We start from the raw sequence: 26918 nt of genomic DNA, 5'->3' as shown, positions 1-26918 counted from the left end.
TAAGGACAAAGTCCTATGTTGCAAAATCCCCTTTAATGGCTTGCTGCGGATAAAACACGCGTCAGAGGGTGAAACCCTCTGGCAGTAAGTTGCCACTTCCCACCCTCGCCACGGAAGGGGCTGGGGGTGGGAGGTGAGGGAGGGCAGACCCAATCCCTGCTGAGGCATGGGGCTGGGGGAGAGCGGCACGGAGGGCAGACCCAAGCCTGCAGTCACTGTAAATGCAGAACGGCAGCAGCGAGGACGGCGCGTCACAGCCCAGGGGTGGAATCACAGCCCAGGGAGGCCGTTGGCCGCCCAGGCCCCAGAGCGGGCAGCCCCATCCCACCCTTCTCCCTTCTTTCGATGTCACGACCCCCTCCTTCTGTGGGCCTATGTCAGCTCAAGGTGGCTTCCATAACATACACCTAAAAGAACCTGGATACCCGCCCTGAGGGCTCTGGGTCCTGCTCACTCAGGCCAGGGGCTTCCTTCGTACATCTGAGTGCCCAGGCGGCACCTGGGACGTCTCTCAAGCAAGGTGATGACTGCCTGTCCGGGACCTTCTTGCTCAACGTGACTCCGCCCCTTGTGAGGCAAGATGAAGACCTGTGTACGGTCCACAGCCTTCTTTGCAGCCCTTTGCCCAAGTCATGTGTGATTCGTTGAAGGACACGACAATCCGTCTACATGGGAAAAGTCTGATGACAAGGCAGTAGCAGCGCGTGGGTCCTTGTTAGTCTATGGGGGAAGCCGGCTGTGGAGCAGTGTTCTGGGCTCCGTCTGTTGAGACCCATCAAGGAATGGACTGCTGGAGCAGCCGCCACCTTAGTATGTCAATCACGTGGTCACTCTGCCGGGGGCCTCGCTCTTGAATCTACCGGTACAGCACAGGATGGGGGGAGTCCATATTTTTATATTCTTACCTGATGGTCTTTATAAACCACTAAATCTCTATTTTACCTAGAATATTTTTCTTATTCCAAAAGTATAAACATCAACCCTCCCACACTGTTGGTGGGAATGTCAATTAGTACAACCACTATGAAAAACAGTATGGAGGTGCCTCAGAAAACTAAATACAGAACTACCATGTGACCCAGCAATCCTACTCCTGGGCACATATCCGGACAAAACTTTCCTTGAAAAAGACACAGGCGCCCGTATGTTCACGGCAGCACTATTCACAACAGCCAAGACGTGGAAATAACCTAAACGTCCATCGACAGATGAATGGATTAAGAAGATATGGAATACTACTCAGCCATAAAAAAGAACAAAATAATGCCACTTGCAGCAACATGGATGGAACTAGAGCCTCTCATACTAAGTGAGGTAAGTCAGAGAAAGACAAATACTATATGATATCACTTATATCTGGAATCTAATATACAGCACGAATGAACCTTTTACAGAAAAGAAACGCATGGACTTGGAGAACAGACTTGTGGTTGCCAAGGGGGAGGGGGAGGGAGTGGGAGTGGGATGGACTGGGTGTCTCCGGTTAATAGACGCAAACTATTGCATTTGGAGGGGCTAAGCAATGAGATCCTGCTGTATAGCACAGGGAACTATATCTAGTCGCTTGTGATGGAACATGATGGAGGATAATGTGGGAAAAAGGATATGTGTGTGTGTGTGTGTGTGTGTGAGAGAGAGAGAGAGAGAGAGACTAGCTCGCTTTGCTGTACAGTGGAAAACTGACAGAACACTATAAACCAAATAAAATAGAAAAAATAAAAATCATTTTAAAAAAAGTATAAACACCAGCATCTAGTCTAGAGTCAATCTGGGGTTCCTGAGTTCTAAAGTACACTTAGAAACAGTATCAGAGGGAAAAATTCATAGCTTAGAAGAGGTGGGAGGGCCTGGAGGGCAGTTTACTTCTTTCCTGTCATCCTCACGACGAGGGATCAGGTCAGAACAGTGTGAAATGACTACAAGCTTGCAAATGCTGACAAGAGTGACACGGAATCTACTCCATTACTGAAGTTATTATTGGGAGGTAATTCCAGCCTCAGTTCAAAGCTACAGCCACTAAATCCCACTAAATCCCACCAAATGACCGAGTGTTATGACTCTAGTGCTGTGAACTTACTGCTTCCCTGTGATCCAGCTGAAAGATCCAGGGAGGGTCCTTTAGAGACAGGTTTGAGGGCTGGACCCCACTCAGCGGTGGCACCTTAGGGAGGTCACATCTGTCTATGGAAACCACCTGCTGGCGGCACCGTGGAGCTGGAAAGCTTCACCTGTCAGCAGCGTTAGGATCTGCTGCTCAGCTCTAGGAGAGGAAGGAAAGTGCTAGACTCTTAGGAACTGCCCTCGGGGGAGGCCTGCTTGGGAGTGAAATCCTCTGAGATGGAGAAAAGGATGGACAGAGTGGCGAGGGGAGGAGACAGGGAGGAGGCAGCTCTTCGACAGGGCACGTGAGGAGGCCCCTTCGGGTTAAGTGGGAGGCTGCTCTGAGCTCGCTATGAGACTAAGGCCCCGTGTCGCCGGGCCTGGATTTAAGCCTCAGGACAAGCACACAGCACTCCCCTGGCTGAGTCTTCTGGTCCAGTCTGAGTGGTTTACCATGGGGCTGCATCATGTGTGTTTGCCACAAACTCAACTATAGCACGTGGCAGAGGAAGAAAAAAAAAAGCATGAGGCGTCACATGGTGTGGGAGTTCTGACTGCATCCACCAACGAGCGTGAGCTCAGAGCAGGGTGAAGGGGGAGGGTCGCGGGGCCTGGGTCCCCCTTATAGACTGAATCCCTCTCTGGGCCAAGAGAGAAATACAAGGCTGGTACCACCCAGTCCCTACACAAATACCAGCCACTTTGTTGGGGGCACAGCTGCAGAAACTAAGTGCTGTTCCAAAGCCGGGGGCTCAGATGGACACTGAGGGACACACGCACAGCTTCTATCATGGTGCCCTTCTGGGGGGCTCACCAGTGAGTCTGAGAACATGTCCTCTGCGACCCCCTGGACTCCGTCTCTAGCAGTGCCGTGAGTGTCCCTGCCTCCCAGCTTGTGCTCAGGCCCTTCCCCCAACCAGGGCTCCTTCTGGCTCCTTCCCCTGACGGAGAACCATCAGCATCCTCTGACGCCCCCCGAGCCCTCCTGCTTCCGAAGGCATTCGCCGGTCACCCCAACCCAGAACAAGTCTTGCGCTGGGCTGACTCGCCACTTACCACCTTGAAGGAAACCCTGGCTGGTTCGCACCCTTTATTGAAAGACTTAGGAGCTTTACCCAAAGCAATATCTTCGATCTCTAATCAGGGACACAGCTCCAAGAGCACCGCACCCAGAAGAGTGAGCACTGAATAAACTCACTGGCTGGAGCCTGTGGGTGGGAGCACGTGCTCCAGGGACCATGCAAGCTCTGGGACCTCCCGGCCTCGGCTGGGTCATTGAGACTAAAGGAAGAGGACAATGCCCCCCCCCCCACCATTCGTTTCACTCGTGACCAACCAGTCATTTTCAAGCGCGCACTTACAAAGGCCGCTGGGAGGAAAAGGACGCCGAGCTCGTAGGAGCGGATCATCAGCTGGCTGCCGTTTTTCTCTAACGCTCCCCAGGCGGCCTTGGACAGATTGGCACTGTGGGGACAAGGACAGGGTCGACTCAGTGAGGCGTCTCAGCACGGGGCAAACATCCACAGCTGCAAGAGGGCTGGTCCCCACTGGAGGGCCGTGATCGCGTTCATTCAGCTTCTGGCCGAGCTGTGCAGTTTTTGGAAATGGAGCGTAAACCCTGCTGTGCAGCTGTGTCCTCAGGATGTGTCCCGTTCCAATTAGAGACAGCATCACCCTCAGCCGCATCTTCCCGAGGGCAGCTATTAAAGTCATTAATCCTTCCTTTGAAAGGTATCCCCACCCCCCCAAACCTTTTTCACAATCCTCCTGCAGCCACAGTCAGGACATTTGTTTTTGTTGTGTATACAGTGAACACTGAAGAAAAAACTGTGTCAAGGAAAGGCACATTGAAACCACAGTGAGATTGCGCCCCACCCCTGGCAATGGCTATGTCAGAAAGACCACAAATGACGTGTTGGCTGAGACGGGGCGAACAGGGAATCCTGGTACACCGCGGATGGGAATGCAAAGTGAGGTAGCCGTTATGGACAACAGTATGGAAGCTCCTGAAAAAACTGGAAATAGCTCCCCTGTGGCTCTGTAGGTTAAGGATCCGGTGTTGTCACTGCTGTGGCGAGGGTTCAACCCCTGGCCCAGGAACTTCCGCATGCCATGGGCATAGCCAAAAAATCCCAAACCAAACCCAACCCAATCCAAACTCCTAGAAACAGAACTACCACATGATCCAGTCATCCCACTCCTGGGTATATATCCAAAGAAAATGAAAACACTAATTTGAAAAGATCCATGTACCTCCATGTTCCTAGCAGTATTACTTACAATAGCTGAGATATGGAAGCAACCTCTGTCCATCACGAATGAATGGATAAAGAAGGCATTGTGTACATATATATACAGTGGAATACTGCTGAGCCATAAAAACAAAATTTTGTTATTTGCAACAACTTGGATGGACCTGGAAGATACTATGCTTATGAAGTCAGACAGAAAAACATTGTTTTGTTATCACTTATACATGTAATCTAAAAAATAAATGCCTAAATATAACAAAATAGAAACAGATACAGAGAACAAACTAGTAGTTACAGTGGGGAGGGGAAGGGGCCAGACAGGAGCAGGGGATTGAGAGGTACAAACTATTACATATAAAATAAACAGGCTACAAGGATATTTGGCACGGCACAGGATATATGGCCAATATTGTATAATGACTATAAATGGAGTATAACCTATAAAAATATTAAATTACTATGTTGTGCACCTGAAATTAATAACATGATATACCAATTATGCTTTAATTAAAAAAAAATGTTGGGGTTTTCACTGTGGCATGGTGAGTTAAGAATCTGACTGCAGCAGCTTGGGTACGAGATCAATCCCCCGCGCAGCGCAGTGGGTTAAAGGATCCAGTGTTGCCACAGCTGCAGCGCAGGTCATAGTTGTGGCCTGGATTCAGTCCCTGGCCCAAGAACTTTCATGTGCCCTGGGTATGGCCATAAAGATAAATAAAATAAAAACTATGCCAATACAATCTTACAGAGTAATATCTTAAGCTTCAATTGCCTTTTCTGCCTTTGTTTTTGGCCAGGGAGTGCTAATTTCTACTCTCAATCAAAAAAGGACAGCTCCTTCGGGAGTTCCCTTCGTGGCACATGAATCCGACTAGTAGCCATGAGGATGCGGGTTTGAGCCCTGGCCTTGCTCAGGGGGTCGGGGATCCTGTGATGCCGTGAGCTGTGGTGTAGGTCGCAGATGTGGCTCAAATCTGTGTTGCTGTGGCTGTGGCTTAAACCAGTGGCTACAGTTCTGTTTCAACCTCTAGCCTGGGAACTATGTGCCATGGGTGTGGCCCTAGAAAGCAAAAAAAAAAAAAAAAAAAAAAAAAGAAGGACAGCTCCAAGGGCACTAGATTGGGATGTGTATTCAGAAAGGAGGAGTGCCTTTAGAATTATGTTCTATGTGGACACAGAGTTGTGGATGTGGCGAAACCTCACAGGAGACGGCGGGGGGGGGGGGGGGGAGGCCCAGACTGGACCAGATGGGAGGTGCCAAGGACGCCAGCAGGGCACTTGGGAGCAGGGATGAAAAAGCTCTGAGGCATCGTTAGAAACTCTTTCAGCAGCAATCAGGCCAAGAGCTCTCATCCATTAATTAATGCAAACACACTGGAAACATTTTTTTCTCAGTTAGGCTCACCTAATGCCCATTTTACTTTAAGAATGCAGAGTAAAACTTTAGCTATTCAGACCCGTAAAGCCTGACTTCCTGGATGACAGGTTCAAGATTCACTTGCTGGGGCATCAAGTACTCCCCTGAACCGGGGGCTGGAACTGCTGTTGCAGGAACTGGGGTCAAGGAGGAACAGACATCAATGAGGCGACGAGAACAGCCTCTGCCCAGGGGTCTATGGGGACAGACAGGAGGACAGAGAAACCAGAGCTAAGGAAACTCCGAAAGCCATTAGGCGGTAACTTCAGAAAATCACTGTATTTACAGACCTCCCTCCTTCTTCCATGGGCCACGCGGAGGACGGCGGAGGACGGGGGGCTTTTGATGCCCCAGGGCCGGAATCATGAACATCACCATCTGTGATGTGTCACAAAGACATAAAATGCAGAGCAAGTGGGAAGCTGACAACAAAGGGATATTGTGACTCTAGCAAACAGTTTTCTTAAAAGTCCAAGATGCCAGCCTGCTTTGATTCACCTGTGAGAACATAAAGCCACCTCCTTGGCAGAGATGGGTTTAACGGCAAAGCCAACAGGTGGGTGTGAGGCAGAAGCCAACTTCCTGTGAATTGTTTTCCAGCTTTCTAGGTTATCGCCTCCTGGTAACACCCTCAACTCCTTGGCATAACGTCACAGGCCAGAGGCACCTTCTGGAAGGCTTCTGCTCCCTCTTTCCTCACTAGTCTTTCTTCCCCTTTCTGAGATAAAGATCCACGGAGCCCTGAGGACGCCTATTCTGGTTTCCTCCAACCCCTCCTCTGTATTCGGCTTCTCCCAGTACTCTAAGCACCGGGAGTCTTAAACTCAGTGGTGACTAATGAGAGACTACAAGTGTCTCCCAGGCTGTCTAGGTGATAAATCCCTATTCCTTGAAATAGCATCTTTAATAATTCTTTATACTCTGGAGTTCCCGTCGCAGTGCAGTGGAAAAGAAGCCAACTAGGAATCATGAGGTTGTGGGTTTGATCCCTGGCCTGGCTCAGTGGGTTAAGGATCCAGCATTGCCATGAGCTGTGGGGTAGGTCGCAGATGCCGCTTGGATCCAGCATTGCTGTGCCTCTGGCAAAGGCCAGTGGCTACAGCTCCAATTCGACCCCTAGCCTGGGAACCTCCATGCTTCAGGTGTGGTCCTAAAAAGACAATAATAATAATAATAATAATAATAATAATAATAATAATAATGAATTCTTTACACTCTGAATACACTTTGGACCACTGGTACCCGGGGCAGCTGGGACACAGGGTATATGATTCCAGACTCTCATCCACCTGCTGAGTGTATGAACGGGCACCGGCCAGTGTCTGGCAGAGGCACAGGTGTTCTTCTGGAGGTACAGCAATACCCCAGCGCTGCTTACGACAAGCTCTTCTGCTCCTGAAATGCCAGAGGAGTTCTAGCTTCTCGTCTTCTCCATTCAGGACCTATGTCCACTGCCTGACCTGGCTTCTCACTGTGGCCGCTGCTGTCCCTCGAGCCCAGGTCCACTGTGTTGCCCCTCTGCCCCGATCTTTCACGTCTCTTGTCTCCTGCTGGCCTGAGCTGTTCCCCTCACCCTTCACCTTCACCGCAGAGCTAAATGAATGCACCTGGCGGGGCCCAGGGTTAGAGGAGCTGCAGCAGGACCCAGGGGAGGATGCAGCAGATGCAGGGCCAGCTGCTGCCTCAGGCCGACAAGGTGAGTGGCCCAAGGTGATAGCAATGACTGCAGCTTCATATCCACCCTCCTAATCCTTTGGGGCCCATCCTAGCCAGAAACACGTAAGAGAAAGGATTCTGCAAAACGTGGTTCAGCCTAGGCAAACCGGCACATTACGAAGCCACCACAGGATGGGATGCTTGGTTCCCGAGCCACCAGCTAAGCTGGCCAATGATCAGTTATTCAACTGAGCAGTTTATGGGTCCCTTAATGATCAGGAGCTCAGCTCTGCTCAATTCTCTGCCTCAGCTTGCAGAGCGTGGCTGGATTAGAGACCTCATCTCAGCCCACACCATGGGAGTTTGGTCCCACAGTGTAAAGCTTTAAGAGTAAATTTAGGGAGTTCCCGTTGTGGCTCAGCAATAACGAACCTGACTAGTAACCATGAGGATGTGGGTTCCATCCCTGGCCTTGGCTCAGTGGGTTAGGGATCTGGTGTTGCCATGAGCTGTGGTGTAGGTCACAGATGCAGCTCACATCTGGCATTGCTGTAGCTGTGGTGTAGGCTGGCAGCTGCAGCTTCCATTCGACCCCTAGCCTGGGAACTTCCATATGCAGTGGGTGTGGCCCTAAAAGCAAAAAAAAAAAAAAAAGTAAATTTAAACCAGTAACACATAACAGAATTCCTAAAAGAAGGCTCAACAAAGCACAGAAATGCCATGGAAGGGACATGGAGAAGGAAGGACGGCCACTGTTGAGAACAGATCCCTGGACCCCGCATCAGGAGAGAGGATTCTGCCCCAGAGACACCAGAAGGCATACGCTCTTCCTCCCAGGCTGTAGCTTCTTGTCTCTAAAAGGAAGCCCAAACCGCTTTCCAGACAATAATCCACAATGACTAGGGACGCCCACACTCACATCTAACTAGAACAATCCCTCCACCTACATGCTCCAACCTCGAAGATAAAATCCACGAGGATGCACTGCGGAAACAGCTGTGCAAGAAAGAGGGGCACCACAAAAGAGCTCTCAGACCAACTCTGCTACGAGCATCTAAAAGCCTCACATCTGGTGACAGCAGCATCACCTGCCACCTCCAGCCCTGGCCTGAGCACGGGAGCTGCTGCTTTGGGAAAGGTATCCACTGATTCGACATTTCTTTCTTCTTCATTATCTGATACTGGCAGTAGCTGCCCAGACTGAGAGACGGAGCTTTTAGCCACATACCCTGGAGGGCGGGGGTGGGGGAGCAGATGCTTTCATAGACAGATGCGATAAACAGAATGCTGACAGTGGTTGCGAGAGAGGATGGAGACTGCGCAGCTGGGTGAGGAGGAGGGAAAATGACCAACTTGAGCTCAAGCTGCTGTCACCCCGTCCTCAAACTCCACAATCGCCTGCTTGTCACATACACAAGTGTGCGTGCATATATTCTCTCTCTCTCTCTCTCACACACACACACACTGAATCACCTTCCATTCTGCATCTGCTGTAGGTTTTCCTGTATTGTGCTTGGGCCCTGTTTCCTTTTATGTACTGAAAAACACTTTTGCAAGAATCATGGAAAAGTATTCTCACTGCAAAGGATGAGTGTTGTATACAGGTATACACAAGGGTACAATCTTTACGTTTGACGGATTCTGTCAAATTTCCCTTTAAAACAGCTCTCCTATGTAGACTATCACCAACACTGTAAGAGGTTTTTTTTTTTCTTTCTTGGATCCTCAAGTACACTGAGTGGATACAATCTATGAAAATGTTTGCCAATCTCGTCAGCAAAATATATCTCATTAAAATTTTCTTTCTTTGATGACTAGCAGTGTTCAGTAGTTTAACCACATTTCCCAGACATCTATGTTTCTCTTTTTTTTTTTTTTTGTTATTGTTGTTGCTATTTCTTGGGCCGCTCCTGTGGCATATGGAGGTTCCCAGACTAGGGGTCGAATCGGAGCTGTAGCCACCGGCCTACGCCAGAGCCACAGCAACGCGGGATCCGAGCCGCGTCTGCAACCTACACCACAGCTCACGGCAACGCCGGATCGTTAACCCACTGAGTAAGGGCAGGGACCGAACCCGCAACCTCATGGTTCCTAGTCGGATTCGTTAACCACTGCGCCACGACGGGAACTCCACCAGACATCTATGTTTCTTAATCCTGTGAAGCATCCATTTAAAAATGATGTTGTCTTTTTAACCGATACACAGTGTTATGCATGAGTTTCCTGCTGCTCCTCTAACAAATGAAATGGCTTAAAGCAACACATATCTGGAGTTCTCTTGTGGCGCAGCAGATTAAGGATCCAAGGTGTGACTGAAGCGGCTCGGGTTGCTGATGTGGCACAGGTTCAGTCCTTGGCCTGGGTATCTCTACATGCTGTGGGTGCAGCCAAAACAAAATGATTTTTGAACAAGGTTTGGTAATTTTCTTTTTTCTTTCTTTTTTTTTTTTTTTTTTTGCTATTTCTTGGGCCGATCCCGTGGCATATGGAGGTTCCCAGGCTAGGGGTTGAATCGGAGCTGTAGCCACCGGCCTACGCCAGAGCCACAGCAACGTGGGATCCGAGCCGCGTCTGCAACCTACACCACAGCTCATGGCAATGCCGGATCGTTAACCCACTGAGCAAGGGCAGGGATCGAACCCGCAATCTCATGGTTCCCAGTCGGATTCATTAACCACTGCGCCACAAAGGGAACTCCTGGTAATTTTCTTATTTATTTATTTGTCTTTTCTAGGGCTGCACCTGCAGCATATGGAGGTTCCCAGGCCAGGGGTCCAATTGGAGCTGCGGCTGCCAGCCCACACCACAGCAATGCGGGATCTGATCTGCATCTGCGACCTACACCACAGCTCATGGCAACGCCAGATCCTCAACCCACTGAGCAAGGCCAGGAATCGAACCCACAACCCCATCGTTTTTAGTTAGATTCGTTAACCACTGAGCCACGATGGGAACCCTGGTCTGGCAATTTTCTGACACTGGTGATTTCTCTTTGCCCTCAGGATAAAAGTCCAAACTCTACAGCACCCTCTACCTAACCCAGCAAAGCCCTGCCACCTCTCTGAGCTCCCTTCCCGTCCTCCCACTCCTCTGCCTCTTCCTCTTGCTGGCTCCTCTCACTCCCTCCCAGGCTGCCCTGGCTGCTTGCACGCACCATGCTTTTGGCCGCCTTAAGGCTTCTGCAAGTGTTCCAGCCACGTTGACTGTCTCCTGCTTCAGGTCTGGGATCAAACGTCACCATGTCATGGGTACTTCCTGCCCCCTACACCCTGCATCCTACCCAGCCATGCCCTCGGTCATCCTGTCACCCTGCCTTGTTTTATTTTCCTAATTTAGACTTAAACGGTCTTATTGGTGTATTGTAGTGTGTTGTCTCCCCAGTTAAAAAAAAATACGACCGCTATCAATAGAAATCTTTGGTCTTACACTTCTGAGGATCAGAGTCTACACTGGCTCTTGTCACACTAAAGCCAAGGGACAAGCAGCTTCCCTCCCTCTCGAACCCTCTGCTGTCTGACTTCCATTCCAGCAATATTCTTAAGTGCCAAGCCCTGTGGGATTTTTCTATTCCTTATTCTTCTGGATCAGTGGTTCTCAACTGGAGGTGAAGGTACCCTTGGGGGACATTTGGCAATATCTGGGGACACTTTTCTAGAGGCCAGGGATGCTGTAAACACCCAGCAATACACAAGAGGGCCTCTGGAACGCAGAAGGACCTGGTCCCCCCTGTCCCGGGTGCCGTGGCCGAGCAGCTGTCCAGACCTCTCCGCTGCGCCGCCTTGGTTTCCGCCGCCGCCTCTGGCTCTGTCTTCCTCGGCTTTCTCTCCACTCTACTCTTCTGGTTCTCTCTCAGCTCTCCGACCCTGCTTCTCTCACATCCACTGCTCTGTCCACCCTGATGCTCTGCCCTTGGCCACCTGCTGCTTCTCTTCCCCCAGGGCTCTTCCACCTGCACACTGCAACCACCACCTCAACACCCTGACTCTCCGACACGGCCAGCTTTGCTCGCTCATCACATCTCCAGACAGGCATGTCAACCACTGGATTTCTCCACTGGGATGTCACACTGTCACCCTGAGCCCAGCACTCCCCAAACTGGAAACCATCAGCATGCCTTCCCTCCGAAAACCTGCTTTCCTCACAAGCCTCTTCTGTCCAGTCCCAGCGACTGCAGACATTTGGGACTCATCGGCTCTACAGGCAACTACGTCAGTTATCAAGCATTTTCACCCCTTGTACCATTCTTTTTTTTTTTCTTTTTCCTGTTCCCTCCCTCCCTCCCTTTTGTTTTTATGGCCACACCTGTGGCATATGGAAGTTCCCAGGCCAAGGGCTGAATCAGAGCAGCAGCTGCCAGTCTACACCACAGTCACAGCCACACGGATTCGAGCCGCACCTGTGACCTATGCCGCAGCTTGTGGCAACACCGGATTCTTAACCCACTGAGTGAGGCCAGGGATCAAACCCACATCCTCATGGGTACTAGTTGGGTTCTTAACCCACTGAGCCACAATAGGAACCATCATCCTCTTTCTATTGCCAGTAAGATTTCCCCAGTCCAGTCCTTCCCACCCTAGACTTTAGATCTAAAAGGACTGTCCTGTCTCTGGTTTCTCATGCTACGCCTTCCTCCAGGAGCTCTCTAGGTAATGACACACCCTTTCTCCTTAAGCACATTAAATGAAGGTACAGCTTGGTACATAGGGACCTCCAGAGTCTGACCCAAGTTTTGCTATTCAATGTTATTTCACAGCATGCCTTTTCATGATTCCTCTACCCTTAACTCAGCTGACTGACTGCCTCCCATCATGGCAAACCTCATTTCTGGGTCTATGATGCCTTCCACTCGACCCACTCCTGCAGAGAACCGAACCCTTTCCCCCCAAAACTCCAGCTCTTTCAAGAAGCAGTTTATGGTTATTCCAGCCCACAGATGTCTCCCAGCCCTGAATCCTGCAGATGTTAGGCAGGTAAGAGACTTCGAATTAATTCAAGAAAAGAGACCAATACACAAAGGCTTAAAAGATACAACTTATCAAGACTACTTTGTTCATTGTGGATAGAGAATTAAAACCTTCCAAATCTCTGGGAAAACTCTAATTGTTGACTATTAAGGAGGAGAGGCGCAGTAGGGTCGTAAAAGCAGAATCTGAGCTCGTACAACTTCAAACACAATTAGGGCTTGGAGTTCCCCTTGTGGCGCAGTGGAAACGAATCTGACCAGGAACCATGAGGTTGTGGGTTTGACCCCTGGCTGTGAGTTGCAGGGTAGGTCGCAGATGTGGCTCGGATCTGAGTTGCTGTGGCTGTGGTGTAGGAAGGCAGCTATAGCCCTGATCCAACCCCCGAGCCTGGGAACCTCCATATGCTGCAAGTGCAGCCCTAAAAAGCATCAAAACAAAACACAACAAAAACCAGACACGATTAGGGCTAACACTGCTGATCGTCAAGTTCCATGTCTGTAAAGATGGCAACCACGTGCTTCATAAAAGTCACGTGCAGATTACAGCATGTCAGGTGTGTGAAGTCCCAGGCACATATGCGATAACCAATAGAGTCCACCCATTACCATCATCAATACCTGTCTAAGTTTATGGGAGGGTGACTCTGGTCTTTCCGTCTGGTGTGAAGCACCAAGCAATGGAATTCTCCAGAAGGCAGGTCCATTCAGGCCTCTTAAGCCTAGAAGGTTATGGTGGTAGATGGGTCCAAAAATTACTCACCAGATTGCTTCACTGACTTAATAATCCTACCCCAAGACCCCGAGGCAGAGATACGGTGAGTTTTATCTTGTAAAGGATGTCAGTCTCCTTGATACAGATATATGTCCCCTAATTTTCAATATAGGTATGAGTCATAAAGGGCCAGGAACTGGAAAGCATGCTTACAACTAAACCAATTCTGCAGACATCCAACAATCTTGTGAGATTAAGTACCAAAAGGACACATCACTATCAGCTGTGTTTGGGGGGGCTGGTATCTGATTTATAGATACAATGTATGAACAAAGACACATCAGCAGGAAAATGAAAAGGAAAATGATTATGACCCATGTTTTCCCACAGAGGGGCAAGGGCAGAGACAGCATGATAAAGAGCTAAGATACCTGGTTGTGGGCTTTAGCAAGTAACAATTCTGACAGATCACTAAATAGGCTGAGAATCCACCTGCAACCTCACTTTGTTCCGCATTCACAGGCATATTATGACCCCCTTTCTACTCTGGACTTGGAAGGCTAGCTTTCATTCCATGGCATAGCCCAGCCCAGAGGTCAACCTAGCCTTCAAAAGAATCCATCTATCTCTGATCCCACAAATCGAATTACACGGGCTTTCGAAGCCATCACATCAGCATCCGGAATCCAAAATGACACAAAATACCATCAAGCGGATCAAAAGTTGCTTTTTGAATTTCAGGTCAAAATTTGTATTCAGAACACCCTATCAAAGAACTTCAGTATGTATTTAATAGTAACCACTGTGACAACTCAGAACTGTTTATTTCGTTTTCTACTGAAACGTTCCATTATTTTGGTCCATCTACGGTGGAGAGGCAAAGCAAGAACTTGAAAAGAACAACAGATTCATAAGATTTCAGCCTTGGTTTTGGTCAGCTGTCACTCTGGGGTGACATCCTTTGAGCACCAATTTCTTCATTTATAATACGGATTTAACACCTTCTGGTCACTATACTGGCTTATAAAGAAGAATGAGTAATATAATCGAGGTGAAAGTGCTTAGGAAATTGTAAAGCACAACGCAAAGGTGACATTTGGAGAGTATTAGTACTTTTTAACAGACATCTGAAATTTTGTTAGACTCGGGGAGATTATCTACTGTAATACAAATTTTTCTTTTTCTTTTTAGCCTGGGGAGTCCTTTGTTCAAAGGAAACATTTAAAGCATGACGGCGGGCTCTGAATGTGGTTTCCAGAACTCTAGAAACCCAACGCGAAACCACTGGTCTAGCTCAGCCCCTAGTTTCCCACGTGGGGGAAGAGGCGGGAGCGGAAGGAGCTGTTGGGAAGGGCGTGGCCACAGTCAGCGGACTGTTTACACATCCAGGTAACACCCAAAAGTCCAACGAGGAGTCGGTATCTATCTGGTCAATTTACCGAGAAACCTCGCCAGGCTTTCTGATGCTTCCCTGGATCCCACTGCGGGGGCCACAGACGGCAGAAACCCAAACCTTTACTGGGGGCAGCGGGGAGGTGGGGCTGGAGGCAGGATCGGCCAACCTCCTCCATAGGAAACAGCGGCTACAGTGAGTTTTTGAGCCGCGTGTTCTCCCCAGAGCCTCGACCAGCAGTGCTGGTCCCCAAGCAGAAGGCAACGAGCCTACACCACCTAGAACACGAGTTCCTTGTGGGCAGGACCATGCCTGTCTTGTTCACCACCCATAACCAAAGCCTAGAGCAGCGCCTGGCTCACAGGCAAGAAATACTCCCGCTGGACTATCTGGGCTTGAATCCTAGCTTCACTACCTTGCCAGCTGGGCCACGGAGAGCTCGTTATGTAAGGTCCCTGTGCTTTAGTGTTTGGACCTCCAAAATGGAGATGGTAGTACCTAGCTCCTAACTGGGAGGCTTAACGGAGCCAGCATTTGATAAACTCTATTCTTTGCGAGACCTCTTCTTCAGAGGCCAGTTCCTGGTGAGGGACCCCCAGGCAGGGCCTCCTCATCTCAAGCCACAGGTATGTCTGGTGACTAGCTATGGTAGTGGATGAAGGGTCTCAAGACCCCCACCCAGCTCAGGGGGTCTCCATCAGGGATAGTGCTTCAAAAGACTTGCCTGAAAAGGCACATGCTCTATCCCTCCTCTATTTGTACCAGAAGGGAAGAAAGTGAGGGACCCTGTTACCCTGTCTCTAACATAGAAAGGAAGTCATTCGCAGACTTTAATACTGATAGCCATTATGTGCAACCAAGTACCTGAAGCGAACCAGCTAATCCCAGTATCCCGAAGCCAGAGTCCCAGGCAACCAAGTCTACACCAACGACAGCTACAAATAGTTCTTCGTGTGATCCAATTTGATTTTTACCAAAAAGCTCAGAGAAAGGAGGAAAAGGACTATTTGTTTCAGAATCAAAAGAACAGACCTAAGTACTGCAGAGCTCTGTGGAAAAGCAGAGGAGGGCAGAAATGGCCTTTATGCTTCCTCAAAAAGCCACAGTGGTTTTGTAGTCAAGCACTTGTCTTGTTTTCGCCCAAAGTGGCAGCACCAACATATCCACTCATCCAACTATCCTGTGATGCCTGTCGGTTGCTAGGCAACGGTAACAGCGATAGCTTTCTGCCCACCCACAATGCACAGCTTTCATAATTGTTCTCAGTGGGTCTGCCAATTCCTCCTAGGCACTATCTTCTCAGCCAAGGCTGCCTCTTCAAGCTCTTCTTCTTGCTTGCCTGGTCCCTTGGTAAAATTTAAACACTGTATTTGTCATTATGTTTCAGTAATTTCTGTAACAGGCTGCCCATCAGACACAGGATGATTTCACAGTAGGCTCGAGAACTACAAATAGCTTTCCATACAAGCAACCAGATAAAAGCCAGCTGATGGAACATTCTCAGAAGTTCAAGCTAAAGTGCTGGTTTTAAGTCTCTTTGAACACAGTCTTCTGGCTGAATATACTTGTCTCGATTATATAGAATGATGACGACCAAGTGTTAACTTAACCCTACTCTCTCTACGGAAAGTCTTTAGGTCACATACACCGCCACATGTTATAGAAGCAAAACAGGGAAAGTCTCAATAAGCTGTCTCGAATCCCGAGAGGCCTAACGAATGTGAGCTTGATAACGACACGTGGCGGTTTGCAGCCACTAAAAATCAAGCCACTACCTAACACTTAATCTGTCATACAGTTTAAGAGGTAACTTCCACATTTATTTCCTATCTTTCTCCTCTGAGCATTCCCTAAGTGCGATAAAGGCCCAGATTGGAAATGACTTCTCCAACACATGAGTGGCAAGGCTAGTGAGCGGCAATCCTGAATGGGGACACGGATCTTTGGGCCCCACCTCGGGGCTACTTCCTCCACAGGATGCTGGCTGATAGGCTAACACCATCATCTGAGGTACCCGAGCTGGAAAGTGTTCTGGGGTTAAAGCTATTCAACCCAAGAAACTAAAACGAGTGTTTTGACGTTGAGGAGCAGGAAGGCTGGGGAACGGAAGTAGAAAGACCGACCTGCTCTGGTACCCTTGTCCCATGATGCGTGGACATGATGACATGCCAAAGAGTAAAGGGCTCTGAATCAAATACTCATGGGTCCCTAACCATAAGCTGTGAACAGTGTGGGATGCTGAGGATCAAGAGGAGGAAGACCTGGCATCTGCTTTCAAGCAGCTCGTGATATATTAAGGCAAAAGTGGGGCCCCAAGAACCGACAAGGATGCTGTGAAAGGGCCAGGCAAACGGGCTACGAAAACACAAAGGAAAAACAATGAATCGTGTCTGCTGAGCTAGAGAAAGTTTTAAATAGGAAGATTTGAGATTAACCTTAAGAATAAGCTTAAGGGGTCTGGACAGTACAGAAAGGAGACTTTAAACTGGAGCAGCAGTCCAAAGATGAACAGTGGTTAGAGGGAGAGGGTACCACCCACTCATGCAAAATTTCCCGAGCTACTGCAGATCAGGTACTGCACTAGGCACTCTGTGTATTGTCTGAAAAAGATGCTACACAAAATTTCTTTGGTTGGAAAAAAAAAAAAGTGTGGGAATTACGAAACCTTCCAGTGTAGATAAGAAACTTGATTAAAAATGGTTTCAGTGGCGACTGAGTGCAGATTTTGGTGATGTGGCAACTCTCTACTAAGACATAACTCAGGATCTATGAAAGATGTTTTCAGTTAGACCCTCAATCACAGCACATTACGAAAGAGAGGAAATAAAAACGATGCGATTTTGTGTAGTTAAAAGGATCCATAAAACAGAAGATGACAACTATATTAAGGCTAGTATTTTTCTAAATTTCAGTCCCTAATCTTCAAGCCAGTTTCCACGTTTGTGAAATGTCAGGAAGGTAAAACCAAGTCCCTAGGGCCAGGAAGCCAGCGTGGGTCCTGGGTAGAGAAATGACCAGTGATTATCATGCTCACGCTATGGGAAAGATGCCAAGTATACTTCTAAAGTCATGAGGTTTTATTTTGTTCTGTTTTTGAAATTAGATCGTTCAGGATCCTACTTATTTTTTATCAGACTCGTCATCATTATTTATTTATTTTTGACTTTTTAGGGCTGCACCTGCAGCATATAGAGGTTCCCACGACAGGGGTTGAATCGGAGCTGCAGCTGCCAGCCTGCACCACAGCCACAGCAACACCAGATCCAAGCCATGTCTGTGACCTACGCCACAACTCATGGCAATACTAGATCCTTAACCCACTGAGCGAAGTCAGGGATCGAACCCACATCCTCATGGATACTGGTTGGATTTGCTACTGCTGAGCCATGATGGGAACTCTCTCATCATCATTTTTAACATCTACACACCTGAGTGAACACAGTTCTCCAGTCGCACTGTGGGGTTATTACCTTACTCCAATAAAGCTGCCTCCTTTGGCTCCAAATAACACTAGAACTTTTTTTTTTTTTTTTTTTTTGCTATTTTAGGGCTGTACCCTTGGCATATGGAAGTTCCCAGGCTAGGGGTTGAATCAGAGCTGCAGCTGCCAGCCTACACCACAGCCACAGCAACTTGGGATCTAAGTCACGTCTGAGACCTACACCACAGCTCATGGCAACACTGGATCCTTAACCCACTGCGTGAGGCCAGGGATCGAACCTGCATCCTCATGGATCCTAGTGGGGTTTGTTAACCACTGAGCCACGAAGGGAACTCCTAGAACTTCACTTCCTAAATAGCCTCTGGAGCCCATGGTTCGGTCTTCTGAAAATGTTCAAGGGGAGTTCTTTTTAACTATGGAAAATAAACTTTAATTTTAGAAACGATAAGATATTATTTTAGGTCAAGGTTGCAGAGTCAAGTGGCTGAATCAAGCTGGGCAATGACTACCACTCAGGCTGGTAGAGGGCAGAATTAGATGTCCCCAAGATCCTGCCCCTGGTGTTCACAGCCAGTATCACTCCCTCCCCTGGAGCGTGAGCAAAAATTGTGAATATCATGGGATTTCATTCTCATGATTAGGCCACCAGTCTCTTGACTTTAATCCAAAGGTCTGGGATGGAGTTCCCATTGTGGCTCAGTGGTAAGGAGCCTAATATCCATGAGGACTCAGGTTCGATCCCTGACCTGGCTCAGTGGGTTAAGGATTCGGCATTGCAGTGAGCTGTGGTGTAAGTTATAGATGAGGCTCGAATCCCACGTTGCTATGGCTGTGGCTGTGGCTGGTGGTACAGCTCTGATTGGACCCCTAGCCTAGGAAACTCCATGTGCCGTGGGTACGGCCCTAGGAAGAAAAAAAAAAAAAAAAAAAAAAAGAAAGAAAGAAAAAAAAGAAAATGGTCTGGGGTCCTCCTGGGGGGGCCTGATCTGATTAGGCGAAGCCTAGAAGGAGGGACTGGGTCCTTCCAGGGGAGATTCTCTGGTGGAGTATGAAGAAGCAAACTGCTCTGCTTGGCACTGTCCATGAAGAAGACCACAAGGGAGGCATCCGAGGGAGCACTTCAGAGCTGACAGCCCCAGGAGAGCAGGAACCACAGTCCTACAGCCACAAGCAACTGAACTCTGCCAACAACCAGTGAGCCTGGAAGATGACCAGAGCCTTAGAGGCGATCACAGCCCTGGTCAACACTGATCCTGTGCTGAGGACCAGCAGACCCATGTCCAGACTTCTGACCCAAAGGAACTGCAGCGTAGCAAATGTGCATTGCTCTCACCCACTTGGTTTACGAGAACTTATTACGCAGCAACAGAAAACTCACACAGGGCCCAGAAGAGAAGCAGGTCTATTAAGAAATAATACATACATATTAATGTGCCATGTAAACTCACTTTGAAGGAAATTCCAAAGAGTGGCAAAAGGATTTGAGCGATGGTAGTATTTTCCATAAAATACGTAGTTTCAAAAGGTGACTACCTTGAGGCGCAACACTTCTCTGGATGTGCAAATCCGTTTGTTTTAGTGTCATTATGTTACAGTCAAAATTCACACTGTGTATCATCCACCTAGCTTACCACCGTTATGCATGCAAGCTTTTCTATTTATCTTTCACTGAAATCCAATTTTATTTTTTTTTCTGGCCACACCCATGTCATGTGGAAGTTCCTAGGCCAGGGGCTGAACGCATACTGCAGTTGCAGCCTGTGCCACAGCTGCAGCAACACTGACCCTTAACTCACTGTGCCATGCAGGAACTTCCTAAAATCGAATTCCTAATACATCTGCCACTTTGCGGCTAGACTGTTAGATTTGCTGGCATTATCACTTCATTTGGACTAGAATCCACGGGTCTCTTTATAAACTGACCTCTTCACTCTGTAAGCAGGGCGAGGCATTAAATGAAAGAAGAGCAGCCCTCATAAACCAGCTGTTCACAAAGTTCTGGATTTCTTCTCTAAGACGACAGTATCACCCCCAGGAGAGAATCTGGGGGATGCTCAGGAGAGGGTGGGGCCCCTGGATGGCTTTCACAATGACCTGGCAGCTAGGACGTGAGGGCCGGGTTACGGAACACACGGTGATGTGAAGGTGAGCTGTGCACAACAAAGGATTATCTCAGCCAGAACGCAAGCTACTGCTCTGACCTCCTCCTCGCCCTCCCACCTGACTCACTCCAGCAGCAGCCACTTTGTTTCTCACACACGACCAGCCTATTTCCAGCTCTGCCTCTCTGCCCAGAAGGCTTGCCCAGCTCTCCCCTCCTTTCTTTCGGGTCTCTGCTTCAATGTCACTGCATCACTGAGGCCTTCCCCTGACCACCCTGTTTACTGAGCAGCCTCCCACCCCGACCCAGGCACTTGCTGCCTGCGAACCGTCAGGGGAGAGTCGGGCAGGAGGTTGGTGCCTAGGGGTGGACGAGCACATACACTGCAATGATGAACTCTTTACATAGAATTAAGTATACCTAGAAATAATTTAAAGTATATGGAAGGAGAGTTCCCTTGTGGTTCAGTGGGAATGAACCTGACTAGTTATCCACGAGCATATAGGTTCCATCCCTGGCCCCGCTCAGTGGATTAAGGATTTGGAGTTGCGATGCACTGTTGCAGAGGTAGCTCGGATCTGGTGTCCCGTGGCTGTGGTGTAGGCTGGCAGCTACAGCTCTGATCTGACCCCTAGCCTGGGAACTTTCATATGCAGCGTGTGGGGCCCTAAAAAGACAAGGGAAAAAAAATTACAAAAAAAAAAACCCAAAATAAAGTATATGGGAGGGTACATGCATAGGTTATATGCAAGTATTGTGCCATTTTATATAAGGGACTTGAGCATCGGCAGACTTTGGTATCTGCAGGGGGTTCTAGGACTACACCCCCTTCCCCAGGGACACCACGGGACAACTGTTTCAAGAAGCTAGTGCCTGGCGAGGTTTACTGAGCCACTGACGGTAAGCGGTGGGTTGGGATTTGACCTTGGGTCCATTGAATTCCACACTCACACGCTTCCCATCATCTCAACTGCTCTTCCTCAACAGGGCATCTGGGAGGTGTTCCGCACAGAGGGCTTCCCCGCCTCCAACACCACATGGCCGATCTATAATAAAACCTTTCGCCTGGACAAAAGGGTACTCGAGGTGCTACTTTAATCTCAACTTCCATTAATGCCCTTAAAAGAGAATCAATAAATGTCATGCAACTTTTGTGAAGTGCATCTATCAACCTTCTCGTTCCACTTTGTGGAAAGAACAGTCGCTGAATAGACAGCAAACGCGACTGTTGCAGTGAAAATAAAAAGAGACTCATGAATGCAACCCAAGACTGGAGACTCAAGGCTCCAGGCTGCGGCTGGTCCCAAGGATGCTGGACTTCCGAGCTCCCAAGGCTGCAAGTCAATTCCTTAAAATGAAAATAAATCTCTGTGTATCTCATCTATTGGTTCCGTTTCTCTGGAGAACCCGGACTAACACAGCAGTGCAAGAGGAACTGGCCCTGCTTTCCCAGGAGCCAGTCTTTCCACTTCCTTCCTGCAGGCCAGCCCTCCAGACAGGCTCTCTTCTCCTTTGGCCCTGGAGCCCCAGCACTGGGCTTTCCATCAAGTAACCTTCAGGGACTCACAGTGAGACGTCTTACACAAGAGACTTCAGTATGTACATCTTGGAGGAAAAGTTTAGCCAATGGCAGGAGGGGAATAAGAGAGCTCACTTCTGGTCACTCCCTGTGGATAAAAGGTGAGCTGTATGCTTCTGATGCTTAATTTCTCTGGGCAACAGTTTTCCCAGCAAAGAAACCCATGACCTGGAATTTCCTAGTGGCTCAGTGGGTTAAGGATCCGGCACTGTCATTGCTGTGGCTTGGGTTGCTGATGTGGCACGGATTCCATCCCTGGCCCAGGAACTTCTGTGTGCTGTGGGTGCATATAAACAAACACCACATCATGCTAGGCAGATGAGACCACTTTTACCCAATGATTGATGTTTTGCTATATTGCTCTGACTCTATTTTATTTTGAGAAAAAGCAGTTTGCTTAGTTAAGAGGATTTTGACTCAAGGTGGAGAAGAGCCTTCAAATTCAATCCGACATTCATGCAAAGTGGCATGATTTCAGTAAGAGCCTTGTCGGGCATAAAAAAGGAATACAATGGGTAGAGTCCTGTGAGCCAACTGATAAGAGCCTTCTGTCGGGTCTGATTGATGGAACTGTCACATCCTTTAAGGCACGAAGCACAAAGCAAAATCGTAACCGGCTTCATGGTAAGGCCGCCCTACCGCTCGGCAGTGCTTGCAATGGCATTTCAGAATGGGAAGCAGGCAGGTGCTTTCCTCTAGCCCGACTGACTCAGCATCAGAGGATACAGGAAGCGAAGGTCACACAGGATCAGCATGTGACAGAACCAGTATGAAAAGCCAAGGTTTTCTCCTCGCAACTCAGTGACTTGGTTTCAAAGGCAGTTGCTGGACACACAGGTGAGCTGACACTGAAATGTGGTCTCTGAACATCGGGTCCCTTTGGAGAATGTTCAAGAGGCCACATTGTGTCTGAATTCACGTTCTTGAGGGTTAACTGCATAGAAGACGGGGTAGAATTAGACCCTGATGTCTCATCTCTTTAATTCAGGATACTGGCAGTAATTTAGTTTTCTCATGTATGCTCTTATTTAAAGTAAAACTGGGGGAGGGGTCACAGTCTTACATTCACAGAGGCAGCCACGGCGTGGACTCCTCACCCCAAGGGGGGCCAGGCGCCCTCCCCGTCTCTGCTCTTCCTGGCGCTTTCTCAGGCAAGGACACCTCCATCCAGGGAATCTCTAGTTCAGGTCTTGTACCCTGGCAACCTACTCTTCAGGGGCATACGTTTCTCTTTTTGTTACTTTTTATGGTCACACCCGTGGCATATGGAAGTTCTCTGGCCAGGAACTGAATCCACAGTGCAGCTATGGCAATGCCGGATCCTTTAACCCACGGTGCCAGACCAGGGATCGAACCCACACCTCTGCAGCAACAAGATTGGCTGCACTTGGATTTTTAACCACTGCACCATGGCCGGAACTCCCCAGAAATTTGTCTTTGTAGAGGCACTCAGCAGAGAAACTTGCCAGAATGCCCTTGGGCATTCTTCACAGCGGTGAGGGCAGAGCTTGAACAAGCATATGACAGCTCTCACGTCCTGGGCTGCACGGGGCTCGATCATTTAACTCTCACAATGACCCCCAAAAGGCAGCCATCACTTTCCCACTTTCCCCATTTTATAGAAAGGGAAACAGCCTCAGATTAAATAAATTTCCCAAGTTCACAGATCTAATGAAGGACAGAAGAATACCTTGAATCCTATCTTTAGGACTCAAGAGTGTATCTTCGCATTATGCAGCGGTGCCTCAAAAACTTCTGGGAAACCCTCTCTCCCGTCTGATCCCCACCAACACTGCGAATGGTGATCCTGATCCTGAGCCAGGGTGAAAAGTATAACCGCTAATTTCCATTAACCTGGTTTTGCTTTTTTCTTCCTTTGTTTCTTTAAAAAAATTTTTTTTGGCCTGGTTTTGTTTTTTTTCTTCCTTTGTTTCTTTAAAAAATTTTTTTTTGGCATGTGGCATTTTCTGGGTCCAGAATCAAACCTATGCCACAGCAATGACAATCCTAAACCTGCTGTGCCACAAAAGAACTCCCCTGATTTTGTTTCAAAGTGGCTCTTTTGTTGAAAAGCTTGTTCATGAATGTTTTTAAACTTTTATTTAAAAGTTTATCGTTAAAGAAATAATTCTACTCTGTGATACCTTAATTAGTGGCTACTGGCATCAACTGTTACTAAATCAGGAAGAGATGTCTAATAGTCTTTGTTCAGACTAGAAGCCACAAACTAAAGCTCTAAAAATAGGAGTTCCAGTCCAGGCTCAGTGGTTAACGAATCCGACTAGGAACCATGAGGTTGCGGGTTCGATCCCTGGCCTTGCTCAGTGGGTTAAGGATCTGGCGTTGCCATGAGCTGCGGTGTAGGTTGCAGACTCGGCTTGGATCCCGAGTTGCTGTGGCTCTGGCATAGGCTGGCGGCTACAGCTCCGATTCGACCCCTAGCCTGGGAACCTCCATATGCTGCGGGAATGGCCCAAGAAAAAAAAAAAAAGACACAAAAATGATAATAGGTAGGGACTTTCTTATGGGGGGGGGTGACAAAACTAAAATTGTATTATGGTGATGGTTTCATAATTCTGTAAATACACTAAATTGTAGACTTTAAATGGGTGAATTTTATAGTTTGTTAATTAAAAAAACACAAAGGAGCTTTGATTGTTCAAGTTTCACTTACCTAAGAAGAAAATTAAGGAATATTAATTTTACCATGTTAGTCTTCTGTATTTACTCCCAATGTCAATTTGTTTAACTGCTATTACTGAAGTATTAAATATAGAAGTAAACACAAACTTTAGGTAAACCCATAAACCTTTAGGTTGATAAGTAACATCAGGCAATGATTACACACTCCTCAAAGGGATTAGTCAATAAGGCTCATATAAGTACCCCCCCAACACAACCACAAAGAAAACAAGTGACAATTCACAAAATCACTTTTCAGAACCCCATGCAATACTCTGAGCAGGAGTTACAAAAATTCCTCCCATCAGGAATAATAAAAGCTAAGTACCTTGTGACAAGGAACCAAGCAATTTGACTGAAGTCTGGAGAGGGTCTCATATACGTCTTAATATGTGGCATGGCATTGCTGCGGCCCGACGTGGCAGCTGACCATTTGCTAGTGACAGAAAAGGCACAAAGCACTGATTAGAAAATACAGATTGGTCACAGTCTATTATGAGAAAACTGTTTGGACAGCAAAGTCCTGCGATCTAAAAACAGTGCATAGGAGTTCCTGTCGTGGCGCAGTGGTTAACGAATCCAACTAGGAACCATGAGGTTGCGGGTTCGGTCCCTGCCCTTGCTCAGTGGGTTAATGATCCGGTGTTCCCGTGAGCTGTGGTGTAGGTTGCAGATGCGGCTCGGATCCCGCGTTGCTGTGGCTCTGGCGTAGGCTGGCGGCTACAGCTCCGATTCGACCTCTAGCCTGGGAACCTCCATATGCCGCGGGAGCGGCCCAAAGAAATAGCAAAAAGACAAAAAATAAATAAATAAATAAATAAATAAATAAAAACAGTGCATACACAGTTCTCTGTGATACGACCTGTGATATTTCTTAGACATTGTTCACATGACAGAAGAGCATAGGTTCATTTTATTTTTTATCTTTTTTTAACCATTAAACCATATTTAATTTTTGAAAAGTCTTCAATTAGTCCATGGAAGAAATAAAATTTAGTGACAAAAATTGGGTTGGATGTTGGGTATTTTATGTTTTCTTGCTGCATCTTTAATATAGCACAGGTTCATTTTAGAACATAGATACGTCGAGGAAAAATTCACCACCACCTACAAAAATCACTGTAACCTTTGGCACACAGCCTTCCCATCTTGCTATGAACACAATGCATTTGCATACATACTATTTCTCTTGTGCTTTTAATGGCATGTGTGGGTATCTTGTCTCTTTAAAAGCAGGAACTCTGCTCCCATAGCACATGACTGAATAGAAGAGGCTCCCTCAATGCTTGTTGAATGAACAAAATACAAAATGGGAAAAATGCCAACAATGTGAATATCCGAAGGGAATACTGAAAAGCAGTTCAGAAATATCTCAGTCAAATGCTGATATGCATATAGCTGAGTGTGGTTTCGAAGTTTCCAACATTGTAGGACTAAGGTTCCATGAGAAAAAAATGACCTGTTTCAACGAGGCAACAGTCCTTACTTAGGAATACAAGAGGGTGGCCCCTCGGGAGAGGAGACTGCCCACAGAGTGAGTCAGGATGAGGGAGATTCATTCTTAGGTCATTACGTTGTCTTGTATGGAGACAATACTGAAAGGAGCTCAATCTGAAGAAGAGTCCACTGGGGCTCCTGTTGCGGCTCAAGGGTAATGAACCCAACTAGTATCCATGAGGACGCAGGTTCAATCCCTGGCCTCACTCAGTGGGTTAAAGATCCAGCATTGCCGTGAGCTGTGGCGTCGCTCGCAGACGTGGTTTGGATCTGGTGTTGCTGTGGCTGTGGTATAGGCTGGCAGCTGCAGTTCCAATTTGACCCCTAGCCTGGGAACTTCCATGTGCCACTGGTGTGGCCTTAAAAAAAAAAGAAAAAAGAAAAGGCTTTAGGATGACATGCTGAATTGGACTGAAAGCTTCTAGGATGTCATCTGCCTTCGTTTCTGGTGTCCTGCTGAAGCGAGTAGGAAACTAGAGTTGGCTTAGACCACGGAGGGAGGGAGCCGCCCCAGCCAGGAGGGTGCAGGACGTCCCTGTCACTGGAGCATCCGGCCGTTTACTGAACTCTCACGACAAGCCAGGGACCACGTACCCCAGAGAAAGTGGTATGGATTCTTCTCTCCGCAAGCGTGCAGACACAGCATAGGAACAGACGGACAGAAAGATGGCATCTTTTTGGAAATATGCCCTAATGTGCTGCTTATGTAAATGCTCAACTTCCTGACGTGTTCTTTTATGTATCTTTTTCTCTGGATGCCAATATTTAAACAGAAACCTCGCAGAGGTAAACTTGACTCTTTGGTACTAAAAACCAATTCCAAGAAACCTTGTTTTAAATGATTTCTATCACTAACACAAGTAGATAAAAAATATAGCTATATTACATAAAGGTTTTTTTTTTTTTTTTTAAATCAGACTGACAAATAACATTCTTATTCCTAAAGCAGCAACGGCAGCATTCTAAACCGATTACTTACTGAAAATAGGAATGGAGCCAGGTCTGCTTCTCTGCCGTCTGGATGCTATAGGGAAGAGAGCCCCCAGCTTTTGAAAGAAGAGAAATAAATACAAATTATTGTTATTTTTTAATTTTATTTTTTTGGTCTTTTTGTCTTCTCTAGG

The 26918-nt window shown here is 47.7% G+C and overlaps 1 protein-coding gene across 7 annotated transcripts in view; it reads right to left on the bottom strand.

Moving 5' to 3' along the window:
* Nucleotides 1-26918, bottom strand: part of TDP1 (tyrosyl-DNA phosphodiesterase 1) — an 86169-nt gene that overhangs the window by 17233 nt on the left and 42018 nt on the right. For 5 of the 7 annotated variants that reach the window (XM_005666389.3, XM_003128683.4, XM_013978376.2 and 2 more), the window contains 3 exons: nt 26774-26840; nt 24626-24733; nt 3462-3564 (listed from right to left, as the gene is read on the bottom strand). In XM_005666389.3, coding sequence (XP_005666446.1) covers nt 3462-3564; nt 24626-24733; nt 26774-26840 — 278 coding nt within the window. Of the gene's footprint in view, nt 1-3461; nt 3565-20737; nt 22550-24625; nt 24734-26773; nt 26841-26918 lie in introns of those variants that run through there. The other 2 variants (XM_021099601.1, XR_001298092.2) reach the window with 2 other exon arrangements.

Source organism: Sus scrofa, chromosome 7 (genome assembly GCF_000003025.6).
Source record: "Sus scrofa isolate TJ Tabasco breed Duroc chromosome 7, Sscrofa11.1, whole genome shotgun sequence".
In the NCBI taxonomy this organism is placed as follows: Eukaryota; Metazoa; Chordata; class Mammalia; order Artiodactyla; family Suidae; genus Sus; species Sus scrofa.
The sequence above is the reverse complement of the archived record's forward strand: the minus strand, read 5'-3'. Positions and strand labels throughout refer to the sequence as shown.